This window comes from Sander vitreus, chromosome 16 (assembly GCF_031162955.1).
Source record: "Sander vitreus isolate 19-12246 chromosome 16, sanVit1, whole genome shotgun sequence".
NCBI lineage: Eukaryota > Metazoa > Chordata > Actinopteri > Perciformes > Percidae > Sander > Sander vitreus.
Window position 1 is genome coordinate 26,165,972 of NC_135870.1, and position 17,474 is coordinate 26,183,445.

At 40.1% G+C, this 17,474-nt stretch overlaps 1 protein-coding gene across 1 annotated transcript in view; it reads right to left on the reverse strand.

Moving 5' to 3' along the window:
- Positions 1–17,474, reverse strand: part of atp8b1 (ATPase phospholipid transporting 8B1) — a 43,278-nt gene that overhangs the window by 13,103 nt on the left and 12,701 nt on the right. The window contains exons 2-16 of the mRNA XM_078271819.1: positions 14,343–14,527; positions 12,473–12,570; positions 10,009–10,122; positions 9,801–9,899; positions 9,545–9,606; positions 8,774–8,846; positions 7,619–7,689; positions 6,932–7,014; positions 5,803–5,961; positions 5,097–5,185; positions 3,967–4,157; positions 3,104–3,188; positions 2,515–2,638; positions 1,602–1,645; positions 516–672 (exon numbers count right to left, since the gene is read on the reverse strand). Coding sequence (XP_078127945.1) covers positions 516–672; positions 1,602–1,645; positions 2,515–2,638; positions 3,104–3,188; positions 3,967–4,157; positions 5,097–5,185; positions 5,803–5,961; positions 6,932–7,014; positions 7,619–7,689; positions 8,774–8,846; positions 9,545–9,606; positions 9,801–9,899; positions 10,009–10,122; positions 12,473–12,570; positions 14,343–14,508 — 1,615 coding nt within the window. The 5' untranslated portion in view covers positions 14,509–14,527. The remainder of the gene's footprint in view (positions 1–515; positions 673–1,601; positions 1,646–2,514; positions 2,639–3,103; positions 3,189–3,966; positions 4,158–5,096; positions 5,186–5,802; positions 5,962–6,931; positions 7,015–7,618; positions 7,690–8,773; positions 8,847–9,544; positions 9,607–9,800; positions 9,900–10,008; positions 10,123–12,472; positions 12,571–14,342; positions 14,528–17,474) is intronic.

Here is a 17,474-nt window from a genome sequence, read left to right on the forward strand (position 1 = left end):
CAGCACAGAATGTATAAGGTTACCAACAAAGCAGAACAGGTTACAAGGTAAAACAACAGAGCATATGTCTAATGCAATACATTTAGTTTTCTGTCTGTTTAGTGTTAAAGATTATTTTTGGGGGTTTTATGGCTTTAAATTGATAGTATAGCTTGAAGACAGAACAGGGGCGAGAGAGGGGGGGGGGGCATGATATGCAGCAAAGGGCCAAGGGTCGGATTCGAGGGAAATTAAGAATCAATGCCACCGACATAACCAACCACACTATGACAGACGCTCCACTTAGCACCAACTACAATGTTTAAATGTTTAATGAACGTAGCCTACAGTCTGGCACATGTGGGTGCTCAGTATTTTCCGTGGGTACTCGAGCTCCGGGGCACCCACGGTATCGGTGCCTATGCTTTAGGGTATGTTGGGGTTGACTGACAGGTCAGCCAGACATGGTGGCTGTGGTGTATTTATCATACCTCAACTCCACTCCCTTTGCCCAAACTGGGATTTTAGAAATGTACCGTCTTTGTGCTCCACCATGACTGTGTGACAGAGAGAGAGCAGTTTGAAGAACTCATTAGCATCTTTGTCCTTCCCAGATCGGATGCATTCCACCAGGGAATGATCCACGAACTGGAAACTTCTGTCAGCATACTGGTTCCAGCTCCAGTCCACCGGCTAAAGGGAAAAAACAGGAAAATGGTATTGAAAACTACAGTACAAATAGTCAGCAGTTATTCTGTCAAATGAAGTAGCTAACAAAATCAATATCCCTTTTGTTGTGAATCATTTAGATTTGTCTTCCTTAGCTTAGCAGTAAAAAATAATTTGCTTATTTATTATTTATGTCATTTAAGCATATATTGTGATCATCCACGTTATTCTTTATGATTTTAATCAATTTTATTATTATTATTTAATCATTTCAATCTAGTGCAGATTTATTGACTGCCGTTACTGTATCTAATCAACAAGCTTTGTTGATCCTTAATAAATGTCTTCATATTTGTTCTGTTTCATTCCAAGTAGTCTTTGTAATATGTCTGTAATCTCCATGTGGTATGTGTGGCTGCTATCTTGGCCAAGATTGTCGCGTTAGAGATCTGTAATCTCAGTGAATCCCTTCCCTGGTTAATAAATTATGTGTGTGTGTGTGTGTGTGTGTGTGTGTGTGTGTGTGTGTGTGTGTGTACAATACATATAAAATATGTACTGTACATGTTGTATATGTACCACATGAAATACAAAAGGGCAGTTCAGTATTTGTGAAACATGGGCCATGGCTGATAGATTTTACATCATCATTTATCTGTATCAGTGTTGTAGTCATATTCAATCAATATTTTAATCAATGTCTAAAAAACTGCTTTGTTGAGGAATATCAGCTTATTTTAATAATATGTTTTAATAATTTAGAGTAAGGGTCACTTTACATACGTTTAGAAATAAATATGGTTTGTCATATTTTCTCCAACCAATGAAACATTTGATGAATCTAACTGACATTGAGTCACATTTTACATGTGAATCATCTTATTTTGGAACTACACTCTTCTTCTAAAGCAACCATATGTATATGTGCAAATATAGAGTCTATATATTTTTACCCTTCCTCGCTCCAGCGCCATTCCCGCAGCTGTAGTCGGTTCACCTGTGGAAAAGGAAAGCAAAAACTTGGGATGACTGAACTGCACATCTACAATACAGGGTACAGCAGCAAGTCATGGCTGTAAAACCAAAAGAAGAACACATACACATATGGACGGTGGCAAAGAAGGAGTACCAGATGTAGAATATTGTCCAGTCATGTTTTTTTTCCTCCAATTTGTTACTTTTTGTCTCCTGTTGGTTTACATTTTGTTGTACATGCTTTTTAATACGTGCCCTAACCAGCCTACATAAGATCCCTGTTAGGTTCTGCATTTTATTCTTCTTTTTCTTTTGTGAAGCACTTTAAGACATTTGCACACTTTAGATCTGTAACTATTGTAGCTGCTACATAATCTGTTGGCTCTGCTTTTATCAAAATCCCACTTCTTCCTGCAGCAGTGAACCAGTTCCCCAAAGGGATCGTTAAAGGCAAATTTTTTGATCTTACTGATAACAAGGCTGTCAACAGGTTCATACAAAGAAAAATACAAACCCTTTAGTTCCTGCAGAAACTCGGTGTATGTGTGGAACATTGATTTCATCTAAATATTCTGCATATTCAGGTGCGCTGTTGGTGTTTTTGTTATCAATAAAACAGTTGCCATTGCAATACAAGGCAGCAGGTGTCAGTCTCTTCTTTCTTTTTTTCTCTTTACCTCCACATCTACTGGTTTCATTTTTCCTCGCGTGCCTGAAAGGGTGAGTTCCTTCGAGAAAGGCCAGAGTTTCAATAGCGCTGAGTCACTGTTACTGCCAGGGTTAGGGAGGCAGTTGTCACTGCCTCATGTATCTCCACTTTTGGGGTAACAAAACCACTAAAATAAAAAGTACTTTTTAGTATTTTTTGAGTGAAATAAAGCATATCTGTACCGTAGCTGCGCCCAGCGATGGTGCACTTCTTGAACTGCATGACGTTCTGCGTGAGAGTTCCCGTCTTGTCAGAGAAGATGTACTCGATCTGACCGAGCTGCTCGTTGAGGGTGGTGGTTCGAGCCTGCGCAAGGGCAAAAACCGATTTAAAAGAAAAATACAAAACGATGCACAGGCCAAGATATCACTGCTGATCTGATGCCGGTACAAGTCCTACTTTTTACTATAGGTGCTGCAGTTTGGCTCCGTATTGTTTAGAGGGGGGAGAAAGTTGAGAAAAGTTCCATCGCTACAAAATTATTCGATTGTACTACTTTGGTAATACATTATAACAAAAAAAACTTAGCATTTGATGTCAAAGATCATCTCTTATATCAGCAATACATACGATCTACATAGTTCTAGTCATTTCTCTATAATTAAACATTGTGTTTTTACAGTCTGAAGAACTGAAACGTTGTTAATAGGGAATAGAACTTTGGTTCTTTCTCTTTCTTGGAAAAAGTAATACATCCTCTGTGGACAGTATGTGTATTGTGTTACGTTCGGAATAAAGTCAGGAAATATTATAATAGCAGTAGTAATGTACCTTAGCTGGTGTGTCTTTCTCTAAGAAATACATCTGCAGGTCCCAGTTGATGAACTTACTCTGGCCCAGACGAATCACCTCCACACTGAACACAAAGCACACAAACAGGACATGACACTTACAAGTTTGATTTGGACATTTCTTGGAGGCAGAGCTCCTCTTTGACTATAGTGTGTAAGTGTGAAAGAAGGAAACGTATACTATGAAGCCTCTCTGCTGCCAACTTAAACATAGGCAGTTAAGTTACAGTCTGTGGTAAAACTGTCTATAGTCTGCTGACAGTTGCAGTGGCTTGTAGTGCAGTTGGTTATGTTAAATGGTTGACAGAAGAGTGAAAGTGATATTGAACCCGACCTGGAACCAGCTAAGGTTGCTCGGTGTTTGTTAGTTGAAGTTACAAAGAACATTTCTAACTGAAAACAAAGTGCTAATTGTAGGTTTAAAGCTGCACAATGGCAAATCATTATAGATGTTTTCCAAACTGCCAGGAAAAAGGAACAATACATTCTCTCAGCCATGATGATGACGACATCTTTCCCTCATTATTCAAAAGCTCTCAAAGAACAGTAGGTATTTTGGCGAAACGTATCTTAAATGTGGGTCAAACATTCTTTCCCCGATTTTTTTTTAAATTTGTTTTATTTTGCTTATTTGTGAACTAATTCATACTTTTTTTTTTTTGGGAGGTCAGCTGGGGTTTTCCCTTTTAGGGCAGAATTTGAAGTTGGAAAAAAGGTAATAAATTGCAATAAATCGTAGAATTTCGCAATAATATTGTATTGTGACAAAAGTACCGTGATAATACATCTTGGGGCGTCTGGTGATTCCCACCCCTACTAAATATGTGGGTTGGTTTTACTGACCTGACATATAGTGAAATGGGCACCATGGTGTTAAGGGCGATGATGTATCCCCAGAACATGAGGAAGCCTCTGTAGGAGGAGTCCTGTGTTTTGCCGTCGAACAGATACCAGGCCTTAGAGCCGATAGCCTCGTACCAATAGGTGTGACCGATAGCCAGACCTGCCGCCACCAGGATCAGCATCACAAAGATCTACAGGGAGGGAACGGAAACGCACTTACACCAGGGGCAATTCCAGGATTTTTTAAGTGGGGTGGCACAGGGGGGGGGCATTTTATCAGAATAAACCATAGAACATCATCTTTGAAATATAGGACATATTGGATAGGATAGAACAACATAATGTAATTCTGCTAAATAAAACATCACATTGATTATTAGTTTCACTTGTTTTCATTTTAAACACATTGTAGATCTGAATACAATACACATTTCCTATAGGCTCAGTCTACCACTTTTTTAGAAAAACTATTCCAGTGCTGGTTCCATGGTATCAGAATTTTGGATGGTGATCATGGAAACATTAATTGGTCATGTGACAAGAACTGTGAAAATTGGCACAACAGGCAGCCAAGTGACAGTACTCTGATCCAATGGAAATCACAATTGTCAGATTGACAGCACTCTAACCCAATGATTGGGGGGGTGCATTCATATTTCAGTGGGGGCTGGTGTAGTCTCGCTTTGCCAGACCTTCCTCCACAGCTCTGCACAGAAGGGTCTGGCTATTCAGGGATGGGAGAAAAACGTGATTTGGTTTATTGGCATTTTTTTAAACCAATCACAGTCTTCATGGGCGGCACTAAGCACCGGAAAAAGCCACGTTGTCGCTGAAAAATAGCCTCGGGAAGATTTTGGTGGAACGTGTACGTTCAAAAGTTGTTCTAGTCGTGCAACAGAAAACTCAGATTGGACGGATAGGCTAGCTAGCTGTCTGGATTTACCCTGCAGAGATCTGAGGAGCAGTTAACCATAGTCCTCAGAAATCCACCGGAGTTTAAAACTCCAACACAAACAAAACGGAAGGTAACGGACATCTGGCTGATAAGACTGAAATCCAGAATTTCAAGAGGGGACAAAGAAATTTAAATTAATTCTGATGGCGTCGAGTTCCTCACGTCTCAGACTTACCGAGTAAACCATGTAGTTCATCAGCTCGTCAATTTTGGTCCTCTTGAATCTCGTCTTCCCGCCGTTCTTCATGATTTTAGTGTCGGCTCCTACAACAACATATATCAAAATGGTGAATGCTAGCCATTCATTGTTAGTTATCAATCATCAATAATATTCTAACTTATTTACTATCACGGTCAAATTTAATTTGGCAATGAGAAATGTTGATCAGGGCTGCAACTTCCAATTATTTTAATTTTCGTCCGAAATATAATGACAAACGCCATAAAAGACATCTTAAAAGCCAGAGATATTTTTTTATCAATTTTATATCATATCAGACAAAGAAAACAAAACTATTAATCAATTATCAAAATTGTTGCCCATTCATTTTCTGTTGATCAAAAATTAAACAACTAAATGTTCAAGCTCTAATGTGGAGTGTTCTTGCATATGGATCAGGTGTCACCTAGCGCAAGAAAAAAACATAGACTGATTTTTATATTATATGTAAAGACCAACTTTAAATAATGAAAAATGATTGGTTCCATGAAATAAATGTGTTAAAGTTAGCTAAAAGTGATTACTTTGCAATCAACTAAATCTGAGCTGTGCATGAGCACAACAAAGATGATGTCGTTTAACTTCAGCATGCAGTCAGTACTAAAAGTTTCACTAATTTTGAGTTCTAGCAGTAAGGTAATCTCATGTCGAGGGTTCTCACCTGCGAAGATGACCAGGCCGTGAGACACCTCAGTGTTTCTGATCTTGCAGCCGCGGAGCAGCATGTTGTCCAGGTCCAGAGGGTAACGCTTTCCCTCATACAGCATCGTCCCCATGAACTTGTCCAGGCGGTTGTTCGGCTCCTCGCACTCGATCAGAGCTAAGGGAAAGACGAAAGGACACAAGAGCGGCTTTCATTTGACTCTATTTAAATCAGAAGTGTTGAATCATGGGCAGCATGAATTAGCTCACTAAGTCTTATCAGTCCGTCAGTAACTATCGAGATGTGTTGCTCTGGACCAAAGACAACATCAGTGTTAAAGTAATCTATATCCTTGACGTTCCACTTCCGGGATTGCTCCGTTGCCGCCGGAAAATCCCCCAGATTTCACTCATTTAGGCCGGCTATCCGTTGCCTTGGGCTTCCTTTGTGTTGGCATTTTAAACTCCGGTCAATTTATGAGAACTATGGTTAACCTTCTCTCCGATCTCTGCAGGGTAAATCCAGACAGCTAGCTAGACTATCTGTCCAATCTGAGTTTTCTGTTGCCACGGCTTTTCTACCACCCAAGATGATTGTGATTTGTTTAAAGAAATGCCAATGAACCAGAGCACGTTTTCCTCATATCCCGGAATGCTGTGTGGGTTAGCCAGACTCTACTCCAGCGCGCTTTGGAGGGTCTGGCAAAGCAAGACTAGTGTTAAAGTAACCTAAAGTACCCTCTTCCATCTGCCACAGTGCCTTAAAGTCTCCTTCAGCTACAATGGCTTGTACCTGTACACTTTAGTCACATTTTTAAAGAATTGTAAAACAGGGGTAATCTTAAAGTTAACTAAGACCTATTTTTATTAAAAACTACCTTTTCTAAACATTTTGTTATGAAAATGAAAAATACTCCTACAGCAAATACAACATTTTTATTTAACGAGTACAAAATATAAACTACCAGACCTCATCTGGAAACTTCATTTAAATATCAAGGTTATGAACGCACCAATATTCTTAAGAATATCTTGCAGAAAATATTGTACACATTGCACTATGCAAACAACTTATTTGTGTAATTTTATATTTTTACAATTACATATGTTTTCATTTTATAATTTTGCTAGTTGTGAACCATGCTTACCATTGAACTCAGCCAGCTGACGCTCATCCTGCAGTCTCTCATCAGTCACTCGGAGTCCCAGCTTAAACTTCAGGTTGGTCTCTCTGTAGGGTAAAAAGACAAATAATTAAAAAAGGACAGAAAACCAAGCCCCGAGGAAAGCAGAATCACAATTTAACAAATTCAAGTTCATAAAATTTCAATTAAGACGGAAAGGATTAAAAAAACAAATGACTCTGCATGTTAGGTTAACTTGATCGGTCTGGATAAATAAAGCTTATTTATGAAAACAATTTAATTCATAATACATTCTCTGATGCAAGTTGCATAGAACAAACCTCAGAAAAACACAAAAGGCAATAGTGATGTCTGTTTCAGTTTAGTACATTTACAGTAAAATAGTTCCTGCAGGTCTGTTGATTTAAAGGCGTTTCCCACTTAATCACAGAATATATGCTTACACTGGCCACATGGGCGAGCCTGGCAAAAGTTCTTTACACATTTACTCTCCTCTTATCTGTGAGAAAACTACAGATCAAACAAAAACTTAGAGCAAAGAACGCTGCTCCAGCAGTCACTCCATACATATTTCATTATTCATATTTGAATGTAGCAATCAATATAGATATTACAGTTCAAAACTAAATGGTCATAACACCGAATTATGATAAAAGATAAATATATTATCTTTTATTTTGGTTAACTTACCCGTCGAGCTCAGCTGTTTCTACATAGCACAGGCTGTTTGGGTTGGAGCTGGATAACAGCAGGATGTCAGCCTGAAGAGAATAAAAGATGCACATTAAAAATGTAGAATTCATCAAGCATTCTGAAGGGTTTAACACTCAAATCTGCCCACACATATTCTGGTGTATTTCTCCCCTGCTTTAAGTCAAAATCTGCATCCTTCTGTGCTCGGTGACAACCACCTCATTTCTAAATGGCCATCCCTGTCTCAAACCATAGAGAGTATTGTTGTAAATCAGCCGATTTTACAGCCTTTGCTGTCATCAACCATCAAATACCATTAGATCATTTACAGAAATGGCTCAATGCGTCTTTGCTTGACTGGGTCACATTTTTGTTTAAATGTGATTTTATCTCTTTGTCTCATCTTGGTGAGTGCCACAGGGTTCCATTTTGGGTCCTATATTTTTTAGTTTGTATATGCTCTGAATTGGTTACATTCTCTGCAGTTCTACATAGATGATGCCTCTCAGAATGTGTCTTACTGACATCAAATGTTGGACATCACAGACTTTGCTGCAGTTTAATGAAAACGCAAGAAAACTTTTTGGACCTTGTAACTTATTTACCCTAGTTCAAAAAAAAAAAACCTATATGATATATTTATCACATGCACAATCTTGGAATCATTTGTAACCCTGCTACATCAAGTACTGGACAATATGATTCAGTCATACTTTCTTTTCCTAAGAAATATATCTAAAAAGTACTTTTATTTCTGTCAGTTTACTTGTTAAATATTAACAGTAATCCATGTTGTTTTTGCGGGTATTTTGCAATCAGCTTACTGACCATAAAACTGAACAGATCTACAGCAGTTAGCCACGTTATCACTAGCTATCTAGGCCACAGGACACCAATGGGACAGATGTAACCAGGTAATAATTTATTTACAATAAAATGTTCTGAAAATAACTATAAGCTTGTGAAAATTTAAAAGAAAAAGAAAACTTTTCTCAAAGTTGGCTATGTATTTATTTGATGTTTGAGAGACTTTTCCTGATGGTTTCAAGGTGCCCAATTGTGTCAGCTTAAAATGGCAGGAGGTCACACGTGCACATTTAAACAGTAACCACAGTCCAGCAAAAAAGGTTGCTGCAGGCTAAATCATCTTACTGGAATAAAGTCGTTCTTCTTCATTCGAACCACATCTCCAACTTGCATGTTCCTCCACTTTGACTCTTGAAACCTGTGGCAGCGATGAATCACAGTTTCTGTTCTCGTCACTTTTTAATGATTTACAAGGACAAGAAAGTCCTAACAAAAACAAACGCAACCATCCATAACACACAAAACCAGTCAAACAGACAGATGAATCAAACAAAACTGAAGGCTAAACATTTATAGCAACAACTTTTGTACACAAATAATGACTAGTTGATGCCATGATTACAGTTCCGGCAAAGTTTTAACCAGAACTTTGCCTAGTGGTTTCTGGTGGGGCCCGCAGTTATAACAGGGGGGCGCAGCTACACTAAATATAAATAAATGAATCCTGAATCTGCTTTCAACTGGCAGGTAGGGAATTCCAGAGGGTTGCGCCTCTAATTGAGGATGCAGTTTATGCAAAGGAGGTCTTATAGTTTCAAATTCTACAATTTCTTTCTGATATACTTTGAGTGTTAGTAGCAGTATAGTGAAGTATAGTTATGAGTGCTGAAAATGGGTAAAGCTATATTGAGTGTGAGGTTGAAATAATTAATTTATCAAAACTAAGAAGATTGTACTTCTTTAGGATGTTACAATAAATCTTAGTGGTTTATCATTCATTATCTTAACATGTTGTCAACCTGGACTCGAGCTACTGACATTTCTCACAAATGTCAGTTTTAAAAGATATCTTGTTTTATAAATCAAAAGCAACAGGAAAATGAACTTTGTTCTGACCTGCCATCAAGCAGGACCTCACACTTCCTGTTGTTGATCTCCTTGTCCATCCTGTGCCGCGCCTGGTAGAAAAACATTTACAGTATATTTGTGATCCATACCGTTACCAGATCAATACCTGATCTGGCATTGTACATATTATTTATATTTTTGGATTTGCACTCTTTGGACTTGCACTTTGTATTGCAACTTCTGCACAGCAATTTCACTGTGGATAAATAAGGTTTTATCCTTTCCAAAAGGGGAGAAGTCTTACCAGATCGTCCACCAGGTCTTTGATGCCAGTGACTCCAAGCACCACGACTAGAGGAATCAGTGTGGTGTACCAGGGCAGAGTAGCAATGTCTGGAATAATCTAACAAACAAACAAACAAACAAACATGTGACGGCACTTATTGTTCCTTGTTTTTTGTAACATTAAGTCAGAAGACAGGTGGTTCATGTTTTTTTTCTTTTAGTTGTACCTGTAAGATTAGCAGAACCAGGAAATAGAGGTTGGCAACTCTCTTAAACTGCTCGTACAGGTTCAGAGGGAGGAAGGTGAGGACATTGTACTTGTACGTCTTGATGGCGTTTCCCTGCAGAGGAGAAACACATAGCAGACAGTGATTAGCACAGAAGCAGTTGGTATTTTGTCCTGTGCTGTTTAACTGCAGCAAATATGCACCTTAAAAGGGGAAGTCCACCAATTTCACACATCAGATGGCAGAAGGATCCTTGCCATACAATGAGATCAGGCAAGAATCGCGGGTGACATATCACTGGAAAATCCATCATGTCAGGCTTCGAGCAATGCGTTTGGGTCCGCAGTCCGTACAGCCAGCGTTTAAAGCAATCGGCGTCCTGTGAGGAGCTACTGGAAGCTACGGGCATTGTTTACGTGTGTATTACGACGGCAACTGTTTGTTGCAACAATGGTGGATGTGACAGCCCAATGATTCCTCCAATCCCCTGCCAGGTTTCGTTTTTTTAAAGTGCCTGCCCTTTTCCAAACAGTTTCCAATGATAGCTTCTCAGATGGTTCTGTTTAACAAGCCACCTGGTGCGTCAGGTTATGGCTCAGGAGGAGCTTCTGAGAAAATAACCCTGATGATGTCATCTGGGTAATTTCAGCTTGGGCTTGGATACTACACATTTTAAACTATGTCCGGTTTTACAAACTGGAGATCTGGAATAATTGGAAAAGTTGCTCCATTGATGTTATATTAAAGGCTTATATAAAGAGTTTTAAGCCTGGAACCAAGTTAACCAGCTACAAGACAAATCATGACCATAAAACATTTGATTCAGTTTCAAAAAATACAAAAATACATTTAGAAAACAAAAAAAGGCAAAGACATTATGGCTAAAAATCTAAATCCTTATGCAGAACTGAAGAACAGACTTTTACTGCTGAGCTAGGCAAGTCCCAGCAACGACTCTGACCAATCAGCTAAAGCTTTAAATTATAGGAAAAGGTACAAACTATGTATTTGTTTTTCATGTGTAGGGTAGACTATGTTAACAAGAGTCGAGTGGTAAACTGAAAATGTGCAGAAACCAAGTAAAGCCATGATCCCTAGAGGGTATGAAAGCTCTCCACTAAATCAAATACAACACCCAGTTGACATTAATTCACATGCTTCCACCTCATCTTACATTTCATCTGCATATTAATTTTTTTTTTTTTTTAAATAGTACGACATAACATTAACACAGAAGGCTTCCTTGTTGGTGTTGTACATCATGTTCATATTTTAACCTGGGACTAATGTTCTATACCCACTTTCTTTGGGGATCAGATCAAATATTGTACTAGACCTGGCTAAAATCTATCATAGCCATGTAGTATGTAGGTCAGTTGATGCTTACTAATGCCCATCGTACACATGATTTTGGTCAGTTAAAAATAAATTCAGCCTCCATAGTTGAGGAACAGAAACTTATTTACTTACTGACTCTTGCAGGTTTGAATTTTTATCAGTATGACTGAAATGTGGACTGTGATCAATTAACCATCAACTCTCTTCACCAAGTTTTAATTCTCTGCAGGTTGATTGTAGGGAGGTCACGAGAATCGGTACTTCGGTACCAACATTCTTAAAACATGACGGTACTTGTTTTTCTGCAGTAGCATAGGTACTGATGGTAACGAAGGTACCGATGTTGCAGTTCTTCCAGAACTGATGGGGGCAGGATATACGCATAAGTGTTTTAGTCGGTCCACAAGTGGTAAAGAAGAAGAACGTCTACAAGGACACAGACAAAACTACTGAAGATAGCGACAAGTTTGGTCTAATATCGAAGTACTTCGCATTCCAGACGGATGACAACGGACATCATTTATGCTGGGGTGCTATTGTGCAAACGATTTGTACAACGCTAACCCATTGCAATGTTATAAACTACCTCCTAAGGCACTACCAGCCTGTGTCAAAATGTAGGCTAATGTCACCGGAATTAAATTATTGAAATCTTAATGGTTTTAATTAATCTTTTTGACCTGCCACCATGTCAGCGAATTTAAACTAATGCTTGCAATAATAGTATAAGGAGTGTTTTTTTTCTCTCTCTCTCTCTCTCTCTCTCTAATGTTAAAATAAAGGAATTAATGTTGAAGTAGCCAATTATTGTTTTTTTATACACTGTGGTATCGACTTTGGTATCGTGCACTTTTGGTGGTATCGGTACCGACTACTAGATTTTTGGTATCATGACATCCCTAGCTTATTATGGAAACTTCCTGAAACTAATAGTGGCCTTAAAAGGAAGAAAATCAATGACTGTTGGAAGATTCAAATAATTGTCAACACAAACTTGTCCTGCTCTTTACCCAGGGTGTGTTAGCCAGGCTCAGCTCTATATGCTCAGGATCAGGTTCTACCAGGACCAACAAGGGAGGAGGATAAAGGCCCCGTCAGTCCATGAAATTGTGTTATGACAACTTACAGAGTATCTGCTCTTCTTGATGCACAGGAAGACTTTTTTCTTAAATTCTGGCAGGTGGTGATAAGGTCGGTCATTGGCTTTCACCTTCCATGCCATCTCTGAAAAAGAAAACATTATGAAAAAATTGGTTACTTAACATAAATATAAGTAGGGGTGACCCCAAATAGTGGAATATTCTATCCTTCGATCGAAGGAGCCCGATTACAGTCAAACTTCGCAGAGGCATTATGAAATGAGGAGAATGTCATTTTGGCTATTTGGGGGTGCTCAATGTCGGATTTTCCATATACCTACCCGTTTTCTCCCAGTTAGTTAATATACAGCATATTATGATATCAATTTCAACATATAAAGCTGTAAATAAAAATGTGAAAAGAAAGAATAATACATCCAACCGCCCCTTTTAAGATTTAAGTTTCACTTTCCACGATCCGTGACCGGAGGAGCATCTTGGCGGCAGGGATTTAAACCTTTAACTGAAAATGCCCGGGAAAAGAAAATCTAAAAGTGTGGGTGCAATTTGAAATAGTAAGATGATCCAAAGTAAGATGCAAGTAGTGTGCCACCACCCGATACAGTGGCACAGCCGTGATCCAGTGCGCAGCCCACGGCCTGATCTGTCCGCCCCAATGATCACCTGCACACCAGACCAGCAAGCCGCGGCGATACATGCAACGAGGCAACGTTTGCGGCAGAAAAACATTATGACAAGAGGATTGTAAAAGAAGTATAGAGCGCGCTGCAGGACAGCAGACTTTTGCTCTGTGCGCTATGCTGCTGACTGCTCGAGTGACACGCAAGCGGGCGCTCCAAACCACTTTCAATTAATCTTCTCCACCCCTGCAGCATTTATACAATAAGAAGCTACTCTTTTTATGTCTGTGTCCTAATCGGTTGCACGTTTTCCTACAGTTACATACAGGAGCTTTACACACAACCTTATCAGTCAGTGCGTTTACATGGTTTAAAAAAAACAAAAAAAAAAACGACTTCTCATACGCCACGTAAACACCTTACACTGGTTAAATTTGGAGTTCTCATAACCCCGGTTAACAGACCTAGAGAACTCCTTTAGTAACCGGGGTATACATCCTGTGTGTATACACCTTAACTGGGGTAAGGTAATTTGACTGGAATACTGGATTGTATGAGTTCGACAATCGACTAGTGTGGACTTGACCGGAAAACAGGAAATAAACAGAGGTATGTGCACGGGCTGGATTAACACAACTTGTATGCCTTTCTGTCACATCTACTGCAGTCAGATTCGCTGTGTTCCCTCGGAAGGAATCACTGCACATGGGTAGGCACTTGTAATGACATTTCGAGCATGTTTAGAGGCTAAAAGCACGTTTAAAACTTGCCCTGTTTAAGCCTGTTGGGTGCTAACGCTAGCAGGGGGATAACACGGTGTAGGCAGCCCCGATTGTTTTCGTTTTTTTTGCTACTGACAGCACTCCAAATTTCCAAACAACAGAGCTACGGGTTGAAATTGACCGGAATTCTCCTTTAATGTTAGTTAGCTCACAAAGTTAGCTTGCAAATTTCACCCGACACTGGTTGTCAGTCATCTGGCGAGATCACTGTGTGTTCCTACACTGTGACAAGAGTGTGTAAATGAAAACATTAAAAAAAAGCCAGTTGTGCGTTGACAGAGCGCCACCTACTGTACCGGAGGTAGAGTTACTCCTGTCATTCTTCCCCGCTCATGTATACCGGGAGAACTGGCATAACCCAGTTATTCACTTAACCGGGGGGTAAGACCCTGGTTACTGCTGTGCATGTTAACGCACTGACCGCTGAATATTTTATCACTGTAGTCATCTCATTCAAAATAAAAACAAAGTCATTAGTGTCTTTAGTTACTCACCGCTGGGTCTAGCATCCGCCGGGGGATGCAGTGCTCCGGCTCCAGGTGGCTCTGGTTCCCCTTCAGAGCTTTCATCCAATTCGTCATCTGTCTCATCGTCACTGTATGGCATGACCTCATCGTCAGGCTCCAGGGAACCATCGGAGCCTGCACGCGGACGACTCATCTTGTCAACTCAGGTATCTCTAAGAAAGAAGAAGAGATCAATAAATGTAACACAAAATGTATTGAGATTTTTAAAGCAATCACATAAAGTGGGAGAAGGAAGGGCTGTATCCAACAAGTTTTTTTAACTTTCCAAAACAACCCGCCACACCCACTTCAGCCATTTTACCAGTGGCTCAAGGGATAATGCCGGTCTGTTGGTTGGTCTGGACTGAAATATCTCAACAACTTTTGAATTGACTGGCACAAAATCTGATACAAACATTCACGATTCCCAGAGGATGCATCCTAATGACTCTGGAGATCTCCTGACTTTTCCATTAGGGCCGCCACGAGGTTCACATTTGTGGTTTAGAGTAAAATGTATAAATGTTTTCACGTCAATGTTTCAATGTTTCCATACTGGACTAAATACTCAATACTTCCAATAGTAATGAGATTACCATCAGCATCAACTGTACTTTGTATTTAGTGTGAATTAGCATATGTCACGCTAAACTAAGATGGTGAACATGGTGCAAAACATCAGCATGTTAGCATGCTGTTAAGCATTTAGCTCAATGCCTCACTGTGCCCAAGTACAGCCTCACAGAGCCAGTAGCATGGTTGTAGACTCAGTCTTTTATACTACTTCTTTTAGATAAGTGAGGAAGTGGGTTGCGACCATGAGGAGACAATTATCGGCCCCCTCCTCTTCATCATCTACATCCTCCCCCTTGGTCAGATACTCCGCCACTTCAACCTGGACTTCCACTGTTACGCCGATGACACCCAGATCTACCTTAGCACCAAATCCCCCCTCACTCCTCCCCTCTCCCACATCAACTTCTGTCTGTCCGTTATTAAAACCTGGATGCAACACAAGTTCCTAAAACTCAACAGCGATAAAAGAGAAATCCTGCTCATAGGCTCCAAATCCACACTCAGCAAAATCAATAACCCCACTCTCACCATCGACGGCACCATTGTCTCCCCATCTCCCCAGGCCCACAACCTTGGCGTGATCTTTGATTCCACCCTCTCCCTTGAGCCCCACATCCGTCATGTCATTAAAACCTCCTTTCACCTCCGCAACATCGCCAAAATCAGACCCTCTCTCACACCCCCCACTGCTGAAAGACTCATTCACGCATTCATCTCCTACTGACTGGACTACTGCAACTCACTTCTCCTTGGCATCAGCTCTACCGACATCAAACCGACTCCAACTGGTCCAGAACGCAGCCGCCGGACTCATCACCCGCACCAAATCCTGGCACCACATCACTCCAGTCCTAAAACAACTCCACTGGCTTCTCCCACCGGATCACCTACAAAATCCTTGTCCTCACCTACAAAGCCCTCCACCATCTGGCCCCCTCATACCTCACTGACCTCCTCTCCCCCTACCAACCCTCACGGTCCCTCAGATCCACCTCAGCCGGTCTCCTCTCCATCCACAAGTCCAACCTCAGTTGGCAGTTTTGGGGACAGAGCCTTCTCCAGGGCAGCTCCCAGGCTCTGGAACTCCTTCCCCCAAGAGATCCGCACCTCTGAGTCCCTCACCATCTTCCAGTCCCGCCTCAAGACCCATCTCTTTGCCTCTGCCTATCCGTAGCCTCACGCCCCCCTCGCTTTTCATCTGTGCCTGAATCTTGTTTTGCCTTGTTTTTGTTTTCTACCTTGCCCTGCAAAGCGACTTTGGGTCCTTGAAAAGCGCTATATAAAAATGTATTTTTTTTAAATTATTATTATTATTATTAATAATAATATTAATAATAATAATAATAATAATAATAATAATAATAATAATAGCAGGCTTTTCACGCCCTGCCCTTACCTTCCAACGTTGTCAAACGACAACTTGTACAAACTAGTTTATTTGAAGCATACTAAGGCCTCAAGGATTTTATGGTTTCAGTAAGCTGGCGTTGAGCATACAGTAAATCCAAAGTCCAGGACTGCAAATGCCCCTTCAGACAAACAGCGCAACCATGTTTTTATGGGCAGAATACACGTACTGACATCAAAAAAAACAAATGCATGTAGAGTGTGAGGAAGACCGAAATAAACGCTAAGACAACAGTGACATTCTTTACATCGACAAGGCCTACATGTTTAAAAATGTCACATCATGACTTTGTACTTTAAAACAAATGGCCAAAAAAAGAGCACAGATAGAAAAAGATATGCAGATACAATGAATCAGGAAAGAAGGATAATAAATGAGTCAGCGGTTAGAAATTAAGTCATGAAATGAATAAATGATGATCCATCTGATGGATCAGTTACACTCAAGTCAGCTTCAAAATGTTTTAACATTTAAAATTACAGGAAATTCATAGCCATAAAAACTGAACATCCATCTTGATATATCGTGTAAAGCCATCGATACTTAAACAGAAATAACGAGCTGCATTCCAGGTTTACGGTCTGATTTGACCAGCAGTTTCTGCCAAACCTCCTAACGTTGCAGTGTGTGTTTAACTGTCATAATGAATAAGCATAAATCTGCAACTCTGAGGAATGGGCCCACACCTTCCTGATCATTGTCACCTTCCACTCAGAGACAGTTCCTTGTGTTTACAAGAGCTTTATTCAGCTCATTTACTGTCTGTTCTTAGCAGTAACCCGACACCAGAGATGAACAAGAAACCTGAGGCCAGATGTGTAGACGATGCGTAAGCCATTTCCCACACATAAACTGGTATTTATAAAAGGAAGAATGAAAATGTGCGCACCTCGCTCATACTTCAGACCAGGGGTAGACACCGTTTTATAAAGCCGACTAAAATAATACTTCTGAATATTTTTGCGTTTGTGTAAACACACCTTTCTAGTTGTGAATCTACACAGTTGTATGCATCTGGTCCCTGGTGCCCTGTTCCAGATTAAAGGCCTGATCAAAACTTAGTAGGGGTTAACAGGGTCTACAGCAGGACTCAAACTTGGGAAATGGAAGAGTTGAAGAGAAAGAAGGAGTACTTT